The sequence below is a fragment of the Calliphora vicina genome, chromosome 3, assembly GCF_958450345.1.
Source record: "Calliphora vicina chromosome 3, idCalVici1.1, whole genome shotgun sequence".
NCBI lineage: Eukaryota > Metazoa > Arthropoda > Insecta > Diptera > Calliphoridae > Calliphora > Calliphora vicina.
Window position 1 is genome coordinate 93,556,858 of NC_088782.1, and position 18,632 is coordinate 93,575,489.

The 18,632-nt window shown below is 29.4% G+C and overlaps 1 protein-coding gene across 1 annotated transcript; it reads right to left on the bottom strand.

Moving 5' to 3' along the window:
- Positions 1-12,712: 12,712 nt before the first annotated feature.
- Positions 12,713-15,845, bottom strand: LOC135954473 (angio-associated migratory cell protein). Its single transcript, XM_065504651.1, has 3 exons — positions 14,931-15,845; positions 13,167-13,365; positions 12,713-13,103 (listed from the first exon to the last, which is right to left on the bottom strand). Exons 1-3 carry the CDS (start codon positions 15,778-15,780, stop codon positions 12,890-12,892), a joined length of 1,263 nt encoding a protein of 420 aa, XP_065360723.1. The 5' UTR covers positions 15,781-15,845; the 3' UTR covers positions 12,713-12,889.
- Between the last annotated feature and the right edge of the window lie 2,787 nt (positions 15,846-18,632).

The following is an 18,632-nucleotide window of genomic DNA, read 5'->3' on the forward strand; positions in this document are numbered from 1 at the left end:
TTAATAGTTTTCATACGAAAGGACAACTAATGATTACATTTTCTTAAAGATAATACTTAAGGATATTCTATAGTAAAACATAATCAAAATCGATTAACATATATTTTACTAATATTCCAACAAAGTTTTAAAATTTCATGCTTATAATAAAAACAAGTAAGAGTGCTATATTCGGCTATGCCGAATCTTATATACCCTTCACCTTTGTTGTGGATGCATTATTATTTTTTATAATTAGTATATATGTATGTACATTGCCCACTTTCAGCATACAGCATCCTAAATTTATCAAGAACATAAAAAACAACAACAACGCCAAACGAAACAAAACACCAAAAGAAAAAACAAAATACGCAAGCCAATGAAACCAACACACGCCCAAACATACGTTTAATTGTATAAAAAACAACAACGCCAAAAGAAACAAAACACACAGGATTTGTTGCTTTTTTGTCCAAACATACGATTTGTTGCTTTTTTGTCAAAAAAACCAACACACAACCAAACAAACGTTTAGTTGTATAAAAAACAACAACAACGCCAAAAGAAACAAAACACACAAAAAAACAAAATACGCAAAGCATGCTCAACCAAGCATACGTTTTGTTGCTTTTTTGTAAAAAAAACCAACACACAACCAAACTAACGTTTAGTTGTATAAAAAACAACAACAATGCCAAAAGAAACAAAACACAAAAAAAAAAAACAAAATACACAAAACTTGCACATCCAAACATACGTTTTGTTGTTTTTTTGTCAAAGCATGCAATACATTGTGTTTTTTGATGAAATTTTCAGAGGTTGTCTCGGATTTTTGCTCATATCTCCGTTATTTATGGACGGATTTTGCTGATTTTAAATAGCAAAATTCTCGAAAGTATGTCTGACAGAATTGTTGAAGATTTGGATCCTGGAGATATCTGGGGCCTTCAGAAAATTGATTTCAACAGACAGACAGACAGACAGACAGACAGACAGACAGACAGACGGACAGACAGACAGACAGACAGACAGACGGACATGGCTTAATCGACTCCGCTATCTATAAGGATCCAGAATATATATACTTTATAGGGTCGGAAATGAAAAATGTAGAAATTACAAACGGAATGACAAACTTATATATACCCTTCTCACGAAGCTGAAGGGTATCAAAATGTTAATTATTAAAAATTGCGCAGATTAAACATTTAAACTTCTTTTGGCAAAAACAGTAATTTTCCATAATTCCACATTCATATTCTTTCATTTGCAGCCAATCGCAAGTTTATATCTTTTAAAACGAACTTTTAACAATTATTGTAGTTAACCATAAAAAATATATTTTTCTCCATAAAATTTATATTGAAAATGTTCTAACTTTAGCGACCTCTAGTGACGACAAAAATATATATTTATAAAAAAAATCTATTTTACACGAATGAGTTATTTAGTTGTCTATTCAAAAATATAAATTTCATTAACATCAATGACAAAGAACTGTGCAACGTGATTAATTCTGAAAATTTTAAAAAAGTTTAAATTGGAGTTTTGAAACTGCCGTTAACCCATTTCGCTCCGAGATGAAATTTTTATTTATTTTAAAAAATAAACTTTTTTAGGGTAATTATGACCAACTGATTGCAAATATCTGGTCAAAAAAATGTTCCGATTTTTCGTTTTCCCAGAAAAGCCAGTTCAAAATTTTGAACAGTTAGGTTTGCACATATGTGATGTCCTGCATTTGTGATTGTGATGTTCATCATGGTTTTTATATTTTATGAAACAGCTACATATGTCTGCAATAATTCCTCATGTTTATTATTTTAATTTTATTTTTTTGACTATTTTTAAAAATTAATTTAAAAAGTGTATATTTTTAGACATTTTTTTTTAATTTAATGTAATTGCAGAAATTTGCCCCTAGCAACGAGGGGGAGGGGTATGGTCACGTTGGAATATAGTTTTTTATTAGCTAAAAGATGAGACTTAACATTCATACAAAAAAATTTCAGAAATTCCACCTATTTCACATATAAACATATTTTTGAAAACTTTTATTTTTACTGTTCGAAAAATGGAACAGCGGAGCGAAATGGGTTAAAAATTTATTTTTTGGTTATACCTGCGAATAGGTTAACGGTATCCTACGAATACAAAAACTCATATACAAGTAAATATGGATATATTTTAAGTAAAAATAAGCTTTTATTTTAATATTTCTCAAAATATGTTAATTTTCATCCTACATTTCTTGTTCTAGTGGCATGAGACAGGTTAATGGCCTGGCGATATTTTAATAACTTTAAAATTTTTAAACCAATGTGTTTTATATCTTGTTAGAACGACAATTACGTACACATTTCGATTCTTTTAAATTAATTTGCAAAAGTAATTACCTAAAGGCAAAATTTTTATAAAAATTACATTTTTTCCCCTTGTAAATGCACCTCAAAACTTCAGCGTCGTTGCGCCACCAGTTAACGTTATCCTATCATCCTAATATTTTACACAACGTGTTTCTACAATACATAGAACAATTTTAGAGAGGGGACGGTCAAAATTCGCAATTTTATTTTTTTTGGAGCACTCTAATGTACATATGGGCAAGTCCCAGAAACAGTCTACCGACAAAAAGAATTTTAAATGATTCAAACTTGAAATTTTTAATTGTAATATTAGACTAGATATGTATCTATATTACACCGTCCGACAAATAGAGAAAAAATTCGTTAGACACGAACCGAACGAATACATCTGAAACTATAAATTTAATGGTGAAAAACTGTGTTTTCAGTTTTTATAAATAAAAATAATAAATTGCTTTTAAAAAAAATAGTGCATTAAAGACCCAAATATTCTATACTAAATGTCATAATTTCATCCTTTATATTTATAAAGGTCAAATTAAAATATAAAAAAAAATTATTAGTATACAAAAAAGTTTTATTAAGAAAAGTGCATGTTTATAAACTACACCACCATAGTGGGGGAGGTATAATGGGTTCGGGCTGTTGTTTGCAACATACAAAAATATTGTCCCAACACCCACCTTAAAGTATACCAATCTGCTCAGGATCACTTTCTGCGTCGTACGTCTGTCCGTCCATCCATGTAAACATTGGAATCAAACTACAGGTCGCAGGTTTAAAGATAATTCGACAGAATTTGGCACAAACCTTTATATTGCCCCAAGGACAAAGGCTATTGAATTTGGTTAGAATCAGCCCATTATTTATCCCAGCCCCCATACAATTGGCCTATTTGAAAATAGTTAAGCTCTCATAAATATCTTAATTATAAACATATTCAAACCAAATTCAGCACAATTAAGTTTTATGTAAACTCTCAAACCAAATTTCGTGACGATCGGTCAACAATATTCCATAGCTCCCATATAAGTAACATTCTCGAAAATGTCATTAATATACATAAATCTCTGAAATATGTCATCCAAACAAAATTCAACACAAATATGTTTCATATATTCGCAATTTATCCCACCAAATTTTGTAACGATTGGTCCATAATTAGTCATAGCTCCCATATAAGGCCCACTACCGAAAATGTGTGCATTCAAATAAGATTCAACACAAAGGATAAAAATTTGAAAGGACATTTTTGACATATTTTGATCCTTACAGGATAAAATAAAAACAAGTAAGAGTGCTATCTTCGGCTATGCCAAATCTTATATACCCTTCACCTTTGTTTTGGATGCATTATTATTTTTTATAATAATTCGAAAATTTAACAAAATTTTATTTTTTTTCCAGTTGTTTTTTTCATTTTTTGGAAAAAAATTTTTTTCCATTATTTTTTTTTTAAATTTTAAAATTTTTTTTTTGTTTTTACTTCGTTGCAAATGTCGTTGCAAATGTCTTTGAAATATCTATCATTAGATATCCATATTGTCTATATTAATGTCTTAGTAATCCAGATATAGGTCAAAAATAGGTCAAAAATCGAGGTTGTCTTGGTTTTTTCCTCATATCTCAGCCATTTGTGGACCGATTTTGCTGATTTTAAATAGCAAAATTCTCGAAAGGATGTCTGACAGAATTATTGAAGATTTGGATCCCGAAGATATCTGGGGTCTTCAGAAAATTGATTTCAACAGACAGACGGACAGACAGACAGACGGACATGGCTTAATCGACTCCGCTATCTATAAGGATAAGGACAATGAAACCAACACACATCCAAACATACGTTTTGTTGCTTTTTTTGTCAAAGCAAGCAATAAATTGTCTTTTTTTTATGAAATTTTCAGAGGTTATCTCGGATTTTTGTTCATATCTCCGTTATTTATGAACGGAATTTGCTGATTTTAAATAGCAAACTTCTCGAAAACATGTCTGACAGAATTATTGAAGATTTGGATCCCGAAGATATCTGGGGTCTTCAGAAAATTGATTTCAACTAACAGACGGACAGACGGACATGGCTTAATCGACTCCGCTATCTATAAGGATTCAGAATATATATACCCTTTTAGGGTCGGAAAATTATATTGTAGAAATTACAATATAATTCAAAGGCTATTGAATTTGAAAACTTATATATACCCTTCTGACGAAGGTGAAGGGTATAATAATACGAAATAAATATTAACTCTTCTTGATCATTTGACACCAAATTTGACATAGTAGGATGATCAGAAGTATTTTAAAGTATTTTTTTAAAAATGTACTCCTCTGAAAATTTTAAGTCCTTTTAAAAGGAAACAGGATCACGAAATGAAAAACTGAAAATGCATCCGGTTCGTGTCTAATGTTGAGTGTCGTACGGTGTTATATTTTATATATAAACAAAATGTATGTATTTCGATGGTCATTCATACAAAAATGATTACCAAATCCAACACCAAAAAAATTAATTTATAATTTTAAAAATTAAATAATAATTAATATAATTAATTGAGTAATTTCACTTTATATGGAATTTTTCAGAACTTCTCACGGAAAAGGAGATAATTTTCAAGCATCTGGATAATTTGTAAAGACCGTCACGTAACGTGCGTCACAAAATTTTCTCGGCTTATTATGAAAACGGCAAATGTTTATTCATGCAAATAACTTATATTAGAATTCTCTTTCATTCATCTTTCTTTTAGGAATATGATTTTGTGTGCTTTATTATGCAAAATTCTCTAAAATTACGAATACAACACTTCAACTTTTAAAGTTACTTCCATTTTTTGTAACGTGCGTCACAAAACTTTGCGATCAATTATTTCGCAAGAAATGGCAATTAAAAGGTAATATCTTATTCCATTTGGAATTGCACTTCAATCTCACTATAGCGTATGGTATACGTTGGAAGTATAATATTTGAAAAACCAAAACAATTTCATATTTTTATTAAAGTGTATAAGACATAGAAGTCCTAATTGTCGGGAAATTTCAGACATTTCTGTATAAGTTTTCTTCTTAAAGTTACAGTATTATTTCCACACTGAGTAATCAATTGAGTTCAGCCACAACAACAAAATTTGGTCATTTAGACTGAAACATTTGATTAACAATACATTTGGTTATCACAACTAAAACAATTTTCTCTGTGTGACAAATACATAAACATAATCATTTTTCAAAACTGGAAAATTACGATTTATAGCAGGAGTGCCCAAAAGTTCCTTATGGAAGAGCAAACGCCAATACATTTAAAGAAAAACTACTTTGTATATTTGGTGTTAAAACCAATATATACAAAGAAAAAATACTCACTTTCCAAAGATGTCAAAAAATATAATAATGACCTTATTATACATATTTTCAAAACTGAAACTTCTAAAGTAGTGATTTTTTAGTAGTCAGGCTTTTTTCTTCAAATATTTCAATAATGTAAATGTACCTCTTAACGATACGGCTTCTTAAATCTTTATAAAAATATTTTCATTATTAAATTTTGGCCGATTATTATAAAAAAAATTTCCAGGTATTCCCGGGATTGAAGAGATTGAATATTTCCCAGGAATGGAAAAATTGCGGGATATTAAGAACCCTAGTAAGACATCAATCTTTTAAATACTGTCACTATTTAATTCAAACAATACTTTATTATAATACTGATACTTGTACTAACATCATATACCAGAATAATGTTTTGTATTTTATCCGCTGTGAGTTTGTAAATTGAGTTCATTATTAATAAAATTATACATGAATAGTTAGTATATAAAGAGTATGTACTCGTATAATATACATATACTAAATTGCAGTATAGTATAGGACAATAAAAAGAATAATAAAAAATAAATAATACTAGACTAGAAGAGGGGCACAACAAATGAACAAACATAAAGAAATGATGGATCACTTCCATAGGTAATTTTTGTTAATAAATTTTTATTTTATTTTCAAACACTTTTTTATATTTTTCTTTTACATTAAAACTTCTGTAGTATTTTCTTACTATTATCATCGAATTTATACGATTATGGTTTATATTTTTCATTCATATATCTTGGAAATTACCGAAATTTATAATCACAAAGAAAAATTTAGTTTTTTAATAATTATTTATGGTTGAATGGATTAAATATTACATTATTGTGTGTTATTTTTACACTACTTTTAAGCACATAATTCAATTAGTTAATTTAATTTCATTATTTAAATTTTTTACTCAATTTACGTTTGTTAAGTGTGATATTTTCGCATAAATGTTTGTATGTATTTAGTTTTTATGTAAATTGTTCATTTTGTGTGGCATTTTAAACTAAATATTTTAAGTTTCCGTCGTACATACGAAATTATTAATTCACAATTAATCCATTATTGTGCATACAATAATGTGGTTGAAATTATCGTTATTTTTTGTTAAATATATTTATTTAATTAATTTAGTTTTTAATTATATTGAATCTTAAATGAATTAAACATTTTTCGCATCTGCACAGATTATTAAAATTTAAAATTTTTTTATCAAAAACTTAAATTAAAAACAATTTTTTAATAAATATTACAAACATTCCGAGGAACATAACCGTTACAATTGATATCAGAAAGAGAACTAAAACACTGTATTAAAAATATTAAATGGAATAAATGTAAATTACAAACAAGTACGTAGTGGTATCACTATGTACAAGTTCATATCGCATGAACTTGCATTATGAATAAACACCCCCACAATTCATCACAGAATATTCCGATATTCTTTCTCACACGTTTTCTTTTATCACTCTCTTATACTTACAATATAACTGACATAGAGAACACTTATGTATTCATATACCATTCGAGAAGAGAGAACCCCTTCGATGCCAAATAATTTTGTTCTTGCACTGTCTCCACTTTGGGTCTTGTTTAATAGCAAACTACACGTTTTTCATTCATGATATCGCTTTTTGTCATCGCACGTTGAGGTGAACCGACTTGAAATGGTAGGGAAGGGCGCTAATAATTCGTATCAAAATCGGACAAAGTTTAGAGACTTCACATTTTATTTGAATTTTCGTGTTGGAAAATTTATAAGTTGAAAAAAATTATAAATAAAAATTATTTTTGCTATATACAATTGAGGGAGAATACAATGGAACTTTTTTTAAAAAAAACTATGTATATTCCACTATATTCTATATTTACCAAATTAATTTGAAAGTCGTAAATTGTTAGTCATTTAAGTTGTTCAAGAAGAATGGATATTTTCACGAATTCTTTAGTACTTATTCACTCAAATTCATTGTAAATACTTTTCTAAATTATAATAAATTTATCGTAACTGAACCCATGAGAAATTACATCCAATACTCTCATTCAACTCTAATATCGCCCCCTTAATAAAACAATAGTGTATAATTTTTAAACCCTTCACCATCGTGAGAAGGGTATATATAAGTTTGTCATTCCGTTTGTAATTTCCACAATATAATTTTCCGACCCTATAAAGTATATACATATATTCTGGATCATTATAGATAGCGGAGTCGATCAAGCCATGTCCGTCTGTCTGTTGAAATCAATTTTCTGAAGATCCCAGATATCTTCTGGATTCAAATCTTCAATAATTCTGTCAGACATGCTTTCGAGAAGTTTCCTATTAAAAATAGCAAAATGGCTGAGATATGAGGAAAAAACCAGGACAACCTCGATTTTTGACCAATTTTTTACCTATATCTGAATTACTAAGTCATTAATATATCTAATGATAGATATTTCAAAGACCTTGCAACAGCGTATATAAGATCATAGTAAGTTGGACCTACAATGGGTCAAAATCGGAAAAATATTTTTTAACCAGAATTTTTTTTTCACCAAAAAAAATTTAAAAACAAAAAAATTTGTTTTTTAAAATTTAATTTTAGAATTTTTTTTTTACAAAAAAAAAAAAAATTTAAAAACAAAAAATTTTAAAATTTAAAAAAAAATTAAAATAACAATTCGAAATTTTTTTTTCCAAATAATGAAAAAAAAAACTTTGTTCACCTAAAAATATTTTAAATTTGTATTTTGAAGTATAATTTGGTGAAGGGTATATAAGAGTCGGCACAGCCGAATATAGCTCTCTTACTTGCTTTTGCCATTTTAGTATTAGTAGACATCTAGAACAAACATAATATTTCTTTTGAACCACTTTGTGGAAGTAGAATTTCACCAAATTTTGACCACATATAGAATCACTTATGTAGATTCTTATTATGCAATAACAAAATAATGGTGTAGGTATATGCTTATACATTCAGCCCAATTATGAATAAAAAATTCTGCGGGAGTTTGTTCCCCGGGAGTTTTTTCCCATTGAATTTGAATAGGAATAATTTTACGTATAATTTTTATATAAATTTAACATTTCACATAAAATAAATATTTGTTAAAAAATACACAAGGTAAGTGAGTAGCAATCGTACATTCAAACGAAATGTTAAATAAAAGAATTGTTAAAAACCATTTCGTCGAAAACAACAAAATCACATCAAAAACTTCATCTTCACAATGTGAAATGGTTCATGGTGCTTTCTTTATGAGAAAAATTGAGAAATTGGTTTATAGAGTACAACCAGTAGTTTTTTTAAAAATTTTAAAAGGTGCAAATATGGATTTCCCAACATGTGTTTCAAGAACGGTAGTGCGACCTAAAATGTAAATTACATATGTATAATATATTGTAACGAATTTGCACTAGTGACTTGAATTTAACGGTCTGTAGCAACTGCCAGCAACATTCATAGTGTTTATAAACATTTCCATCAGTAGTAGCTTCTACTTATCAACAATGTTGATAGCATGCGGTTGTTAGCATTGTTTGAAAGTATGGCAACACTGAATGTTTAACCTAGTAGTTGTCCGTTAAGATCATTGTAGAAGGTTCACGAAAGATGCCGTGTGTATAAATAGTGGCAGAGGTTGCAGTCGTGAATAATTTTATTATAAGCGCTGTATATTCGGCTTTTATTTGCAATCAAAAGTATCCGGTTTATTTAAAGGAAATAAACCAACATTTTAAAATATAAAAAAATTGCGTTTACAGAATTAAACAAGTAAGAGTGCTATATTCGGCTATGCCGAATCTTATATACCCTTCACCTTTGTTGTGGATGCATTATTATTTTTATAATTATTATATATGTATGTACATTGCCCACTTTCAGCGTACAGCATCCTAAATTTATCAAGAACATAAAAAACAACAACGCCAAACGAAACAAAACACCAAAAGAAAAAACAAAATACGCAAGCCAATGAAACCAACACACATCCAAACATACGTTTAATTGTATAAAAAACAACAACGCCAAAAGAAACAAAATACGCAAGGCATGCACATCCAAACATACGATTTGTTGCTGTTTTGTCAAAAAAACCAACACACAACCAAACAAACGTTTAGTTGTATAAAAAACAACAACAACGCCAAAAGAAACAAAACACAAAAAAAAACAAAATACGCAAAGCATGCACATCCAAAAACATACGTTTTGTTGCTTTTTTGTCAAAGCATGCAATACATTGTGTTTTTTGATGAAATTTTCAGAGGTTGTCTCGGATTTTTGCTCATATCTCCGTTATTTATGGACGGATTTTGCTGATTTTAAATAGCAAAATTCTTGAAAGTATGTCTGACAGAATTGTTGAAGATTTGGATCCCGGAGATATCTGGGGCCTTCAGAAAATTGATTTCAACAGACAGACAGACAGACGGACAGACAGACAGACGGACATGGCTTAATCGACTCCGCTATCTATAAGGATCCAGAATATATATACTTTATAGGGTCGGAAATGAAAAATGTAGAAATTACAAACGGAATGACAAACTTATATATACCCTTCTCACGAAGCTGAAGGGTATAAAAATGTTTACACAAAACAAAGTTTGATTGTTTTTTGTTTCCTGTAAAATTTTAAAATATTTACTTAGAGCCAAGGCGAATTCATATAAGGTGTACTCATCCCTACAACAAATACAACAATACAAAAACAACATACATTTTGTTTTTGCTTTTTACCCAATCTGTCAAAAAACACAAGTAAGGCGAATTCAATATTAAAGTGGAATTTAACAAAAAACTGGTGTAATATATATTTTTATTGCTTCATTTTATGTGGAGGATGTTAAAATGTTCAATGATGAGTTCAAACGCGTGGAGAAACAGAAGAAATTGAATATAAAACAACAGAAAAAAGTGGACGCATTAAAAACACACAAATACAAACACACACATATATATGGCGCGCACCAACACGAACATAAATTTTGACAGTATGGATAAAACAGCTGATGATCAGCTGGGCTAATGAGAACACCTTATATGAATTCGCCTTGCTTAGAGCCTTTGCAGCATAGAGAATAGACATAGAGCGGAAACTCTCCTGTCAAAGACCTAACTCAGTGGTGAGAATGTATTAGTAGAAAAAACTATGTGAAAACAAAAACAACACTCGTGTGTGTGATTATTTTGTTTCTAGTTTCCGCTCTATGTTTCTCTATGCTTTGCACATAGAGCGGAAACTAGAAAAAAACTCAAACAAAAAAATTACTCAAAAATGGTACACATACGAGTGTTGTTTTTGTTTTCACAGTTTTTTCCTCTGTATACTTTGTGCTCTATGTCTATGTCTTTGCATGTTAAGCCAGCGATATGTTGTTTGGGAACTTATATTCAATGACAGAAAACCATATTTAAAGCCTTAAGTCCTTAAGTAGAGTTTTTTTCCGCACTTTTTCATTTCCCGGGAAATTGGCATTCATTTTGAAATTTTCCGGGATCCCGAGAATTTCCGCCTAGAACAAATTATTCAATTTTAAGACTTCGTTAAAAATCTAAAAATGTCTTCGGTTATAATTGGATACAAATAAAAAATCCAATAAAAATTTAATATAAAGAGATAAACTGACATGATTTCTAATTTTGGTTATATACAAACTTGTCACCAATTGTCATTTGTATCGGAATGGCTGCAATTTCCATTAGATATTGTTCTACCTTCGTTAGATTCAAATTAATTCTGTTAATTCTTTTTCGTGTATGAATCTTCAGCATTTGTTTTGAAGGAAAATAATTCCCGGGATTGAAAATATTGCGGAATTCCCGGGATTTCTAGTCCCGGGGGTTATAGGTCTTGCTGAGTACACTACAAATTGTCTCTAAAAATTTCAGAAACACCCTAAAATTCAGAAGTTATTCTGATGTTCGTCGACTTATCGACCTGTAGCTTAGTCAGTTTTTGTCCGACTTTAAATTTTTTAACGGGTTTGGAAAGAAAACTGATTACGCTTTAAAATGACCTGCATTTTTTGATACATTTTTAAGTTATAAGTATTGTTTTTGTTAAGAATATCTAAAAGAACAAAATTTATAAACTTTTTTGATTTTAGTCGCTTTTCATTGCTTATTTTGATATGAAAGTTTATAAAAATTTATACCAACATATATAGAAAATTTAGTTCTTAACAAAAAATTCTAAAAGTTATTCAACTTTTAATTACCACTTTTTTAACACAAAAACATACATAGCTGAATTGTTAACCAAAGGTTGACTAATTTACAAATAATATGAATTAGGCTTCCCACATTCTAATTCCTAATAATAGTAAGTTAAATAGATGATATTTACAAATAGACCTTGACAATGAAGATTGTTGGTGACGCCCTTGGCAGGGTAGAAAATGCATTCCAATTTGCCAATTGTCTACAATTTTAGTATTCAGTGACATTCTTTGAATTATTACAAATAAATTATAATAAAAATGAACTTAAGCCTAATTAAAAATTTACTTTCAAATTATAAAACAAATATAAACCGATTTTAACAAGTAATATCTCATTTTTTTCACATATAATGTTGTCTTTAAAACACTGTGCAAAAAAGAATAGGTTTTCATAGAAAAAAATTAAATTAACTATTGTAGAATATGAAAAATTACAACAAAAAAATAAAAAATAAAGCGAAAATTTTTATAAAAACTTACTTGATATACTCTTTGTGAAAGCCTAATTCTTTGTCTATCCATAATTGTTTATAATTTTTAAATCGGTCTAAAAATGTGTGAGTTAAATGTACTAAAGTACTACGACCTACCCTAAAACAGTTTTTTCAAAACATCTCAAAATTTTTAGGGTGTTTCAAAATCTTTGAAAACGGTTTTAGTATGTCCTCATCTAGGCCTACAACCCCCATTAGGTCGCTTTTCAAGTTCTGACAAAAAGTGTCATTTTGTAGCAGAGTGTTATTAACAAATTAGACTTACCAATAATTTAATATTCATATTGAAATAAATGATAAAATTTATATTTGGAGGTAGGATAGAAATTTAACTATTTACACACGTATGTAGTTGGCTAATGAAATACAAAAGAATAATAGAAATAATAATAAACACTTAAAAGCTTAAACTTAACCGACGCGACAATGACTACATCAATTTCAATTGTGTCTCTCACGATATCTCGCTCTCTCTTTAGTTAATCATTTAACTCGGGAACTTTAAATATTTTTGCTGAATTGTCTTCGGATACCGTTAGTAATAAACTTTCCTTGGGATCAAAAGAAAATGAATACACTTCCGCCAAATGCCCCGTTAAGGTAAATTTTCGTTGACCAGTACGAGCATCATAAGCAATAACATTGCCCTGCAATGTTGAAACTAGAACAGTAAAATCGCTAATCCATTGAATTCTAAAAGAAAATAAAAAAAACATATTTTAATTTATTAAATGACTTATTTATTTTTTTCCTTACTTTGTAATGCCATCATAGGCCCGTTCACATTCGGTACGTAAACTCAATTTGGAATGATCCCATATAGCAACTTGTCCGTGCAATGTACCACTGGCTGCCATTCTAAAATCGGCCGAAGGAGAAAATGCTAAACATTCGACGGCACCATTTGCCTCAACCATACCAACTGGACCATTGGGTGTACTAAAGATTATTTTACCTACGAAATTACAGGATAAAAATAATAATAATTATATAATTTTTTACTCAATGGCAAAAAATTTAAATTAAATACATACAAAAAAGTAAAATTACAATTTATAATAAAAGTATTTTATAGACATAAAATATGTTTTTAGCTATGTTCAATAACTAAAAGTTGTTACTACACCATTTCCAATTGTATTTCAGAAATTTCTAATTATATTTCAGAAAATTCCAATTGAATTTCAGAAATTTCCAATTATATTTCAGAATTTTCCATTTATATTTCAGAATTTTCCAATTATATTTCAGAAATTTCCATTTATATTTCAGAATTTTCCAATTATATTTCAGAATATTCCAATTATATTTCAGAATTTTCCAATTATATTTCAGAAATTTCCATTTATATTTCAGAAATTTCTAATTGTATTTCAGAAATTTCCAATTGTATTTCAGAATTTTCCAATTATATTTCAGAAATTTCCAATTATATTTCAGAATTTTATATTTATATTTCAGAATTTTCCAATTATATTTCAGAAATTTCCATTTATATTTCAGAAATTTCTATTTGTATTTCAGAAATTTTCTTTTGTATTGCTATTAGAATTTTCTGAAATACAAATGGAAATTTCTGAAATACAATTGGAAAATTCTGAAATACAATTAGAAACGTTTTAAGTATAAATTAAAAATTCTGAAATACAAATGGAAATTTCTGAAATACAATTGGAAAATTCTGAAATACAATTGGAAATTTCTGAAATACAATTAGAAATTTCTGAATGTAAAAAAAAATGGAAGAAAATGTGAGTATATATACATTTTAAAAGGAATAAAATAAGAAAATCGTTCATTTACTTTTTACTATTTTTGAGAATATAAGAGAGTAATTTTGTAAATTTTGATTTTATTCTCTCGTTGCAAGTATTTACTGGGAAAGTAAATGAACAGACCTTTTATAATTTCAATAATGTTTATCATCAAAAACAATATCCATCAATATTATGCAATGATACACAAATATGTGCTATAGTTAGATATTATTCTCCTGAACATTTTCCAATATCTTCTATCTATAAACACAATACATGATTCCAAATTCTAAGGCAATTCCGATATCGATCAATTCCGCTATCGAACAAGCATATTAAAAAGTTTCAATAGTCTTATGTTAATAGCAGTAGTACCACTATATAATCTAAGCTATGCAGTAATAATGATTAATATGTCTATCAAACTTTAACTTATTATCCAACCATATCCCAAGACAAAACATGTGATTCGCAAATCCTCTCATGGTACCTTCGATGTTAACAATCAAGTCCAAATCATAATTCACAAAAAATATAGCCTTAGTTTTCAGTGAATTAACAATTTAAAGAAAAAACATTTTCTATTTAAATAAAATCTTGTGTAAATCCTATATCTAGATGTGTGTAAATGATAAATTGAACACAATTTTAAATAATGCATTCGCGATCTGATAATTCGAATAGATATTTCTAGATATTTACTATATAAAAATGTGGGTATAGTGATACAAAAATCAACAAATGTTTGTTACCCCATACATACCATTTTCATCACCAGACATGTACAATGGAGATTCCTTGTCGCATGCCACTGTAGTCGATCCCTCTTGATGAACCATTGGATGTTGTTCGTCTACTTCCATTAAAACAGCTGCCGTTTTTATGTCCCACAACTTATATGTACCATTGTTGTAGGATGCAAACAACTTCTTGCCATCACCGGTAATTTCTCCGGACTCGCAACGTACCCCCTGTCCAGGTAAAATTTTACAATCGCCTGCCGGCAAGCGGAATACATATATTTCACCATCTTCACTGCCAGCTATTAAAACATTGGCACCTTTATGCCAACGCATCCAAGACATATCTCCCATTGAGTATTCCCACACTTTGCGCATTGTTAAACCAACGGTATCTTCTTTCTCAGCATTACCACCGCTACTAGATTCTTGCAGTTTATGCAACAGAATCTCGCCAGCCAAATCTCCAGTTGCTAAGTATGTGCCATCATGATTAAAGTGTACTTCCGTGATCGTGTCTTTGTGCTCGGTAATTTCATGTATAACTTCGCCGTTATTTCTGTTCCACACATATACTTTATCATCTTCTCCCCCAGTGGCGCATAAACTGTTTTGGGGGTTTAAAGCACAAGCAAATACTGGTGCGGTGTGTTGTTGAAATGTGAAAATGGAGTTGTCTTGTACGGGAGATTTCCGATCTTCATCGTCGGAAACATCGTAAACAGATTCTAAGCGAGACTCCAGTTCTTCTAAAGTTATTTCTTCCATTTCCAAATCGTCATCGTCTTCGGGTGGTGGTCCGTCATTATCATCATAGACCTCCTCAAAATCATCTTCAATGTCAGCAGGTCGCGGTGGAGTATTATCACGCATTTTAAGAAATTATATTACAACTATTTTATGAGACTTATTTCACTTTTTAATGAAATAATTTGTTTATACGCGGAACGACAACTTTCAACAGCTGTCAACACGTGTTTATTATTTTATTGATCAAAGTCACATTAAAAGTGAACGGCGTTAAAGGTGTGCCAAAAACAGAGTTGTAGTTAATGGAAAACGTAAATCTATAGCTATTATTCACCTTTGGTGAATAACGACACAACTCAAAATTTTGTGTGTGAATTCCCAAATACATCCACTATTGAATTTGCCTTTTCAGCGACAGTTTTAAAACATAAACATTTACATGAATATCAGTAAATGAAATTTTATTACCTTCTTAATTTTAATTTCCAAAATTTTCAATTCATTTCGGTCTTTATTTAGCTTGAAATCAATGAAACTGCCTCAAAATTCTTTTTGATTGATTTTTAGAATTGAAATCCAACAAATATTTCTAAAAAAAAAAAAGTTTTCGTTGGAAATGTCATCATTATTATTTTAGTCGTTGCTTTTGTTCTTAACTACCTCTGAATACAAATTCCCATAAGCGCGGACATCACGTGTATTATTTGGGGTTCCTGCCTTGGCAATTGAGGAAAATTAAAATTATAAACAATAGTTCTTCTGCTGGTTCCCCTTGATTTAGAATTTAGATCCGGCAACGATCTCTACAAAGTATCTAATTTTCCTTTATATATGTATATCAATAACAGTCGTAAAACTGTGGGTAGAATCCACAATTATAGGAGGAATATTTTCTTCGTCTTCAGATAGTATTTTAAATAAGTTGGAACTAGTGCTGGGCCCGACAAAAGTTTTTGGTACCTTCAATTTGAGGCTATTGCCCCAAAGCTTTCTTCTGTTTTGATCAAACATTGTCCAACAGAAGAAAATGAATCAAAATTATGTAGTTTTTTATACTTTTTATTTTAATTTTTGGCAAAAATTAACACGACGTTTATGGTTTTGCAAATTAAAAATACTATTTTAAAAGAACACGACGTTTATGGTTTTGAAAATTAAAAATACTATTTTAAAAGAAAAAAAGGAAATTTGACAGTTAATGTTGAACATTATATTTTAAAAAAAATGTGTAACAATTTCTTCGCAAAATATATTCGCGTATATGTGATCGTGTGAAGGGGCTTTTACTGGACACTGAATTTGTCCATATGGCAACACTAAAAAGTACTAAAATGTTCAACTCTGCGCCAATCAAACAACCAAGTGTTGCCAGATAAGATGTTTTATTTTTAGTCCTTTTTGGAAAAAATAAGCGCTTTTTTCATAATATATTTATTAAATAAAAAAGTTGACAACTCTGGTAATCAGTCGACCGTCCAATGTTGCCAGTTCAGATATTTTAGAGAATTTTCGGTAAATAGGTATCGTATTTTTCTTATTAGACGACCATCGGGCTGATTTTATTGGTTTTAATATCTGATGTTACTAAAACCAACTTTGCTGAATATTTATGTTTGTATCGGAAAGGGTTTTATGCATTAAACACATTCAAGACAAAAGCTACACGGCTACACGAACACAAATTCTACTGGTTACAGTTGTAGTCGTGTGGCAGCTACTGAATTATTTTAAAGACGACAGCTACAAAGTAAACAGCTGATTTATAATTCAGTGGTGCCACTTTAATAAAAAATAACCTTACAAAATTCCAAAGTAATTAAGACTGAAACAATTATTTTGAGTAAAAATATATATATGGTTATAATTAATTATGTACCTGTTATTAATTTATTTCAATATGGTTATCAGAAACTTCTCTTAATTAAGTAAAAAATATATTTTTTTAAGCACTAATTTGATTTACATTTCTTTATTATATTAGCAACACTATTTCTGTTTTGTAGTTGACAAAAATAGAAATTAGCCTAATGCATTAAACATATTCAAGACAGCAGGCTACACGAACACAAATTCTGCTGGTTACAGTTGTAGTCGTGTGGCAGCTACTGAATTATTTTAAAGACGACAGCTACAAAGAAAACAGCTGATTTATAATTCAGTGGTGCCACTTTAATAAAAAATAACCGTACAAAATTCCAAAGTAATTAAGATTGAAACAATTATTTTGAGTAAAAATATATATATGGTTATAAATAATTATGTACCTGTTATTAATTTATTTCAATATGGTTATCAGAAACTTCTCTTAATTAAGTAAAAAAATATATTTTTTTAAGCACTAATTTGATTTACATTTGTTTATTATATTAGCAACACTATTTCTGTTTTGTAGTTGACAAAAATAGAAATTGGCCTAATTCGGCTACATCGGCATGAGTAGTCGTGTGGCCGTGTAGCTGTGCTGTCGTTAAAATAATCGTCTCCATATAAACGTGTGCATTTTATTTTTGACAGATTGAAGTTGGTAGCCTGCTGTCTTGAATGTGTTTAATGCATAATTCGGCTACATCGGCACGAGTAGTCGTGTGGCCGTGTAGCTGCGTTAAAATAATAGTCTCCATATAAACGTGTGCATTTTCTTTTTGACAGATTGAAGTTGGTAGCCTGATGTCTTGAATGTGTTTAATTCATTAATTCTAGTGTATATTAAACACTATCTACGCTTTGTACATTTTTTCTGTATATGTATATAAATATCAAAGTCATTTTCGCTTAGGATTTGTATATCATATGCGAAAATTATGTTAAAAAGCTACTCAAAGACGTATTTTATTATTAATTCGAATAACTTTTATAAATAACTAAATTACACTACCAAATTGAGGATAGCTCAATAATTGGTCATAGCTCTGTTACAAAGCCTACAGGGCTTTAGTAATATGTTGAGGATTTCTGGGGATACAAAAATCTTAACT

Bases quoted from the DNA above. Each gene is read 5' to 3' on its own strand.
- LOC135954473 (XM_065504651.1), bottom strand. From the start codon at position 15,780: ATGCGTGATAATACTCCACCGCGACCTGCTGACATTGAAGATGATTTT. The intron at 13,366-14,930 runs GTATGTATGGGG...GTAATTTCGTAG, and splicing joins CATGTCTGGTGATGAAAATG to GTAAAATAATCTTTAGTACA. The intron at 13,104-13,166 runs GTAAGGAAAAAA...ATTTTCTTTTAG, and splicing joins GCCTATGATGGCATTACAAA to AATTCAATGGATTAGCGATT.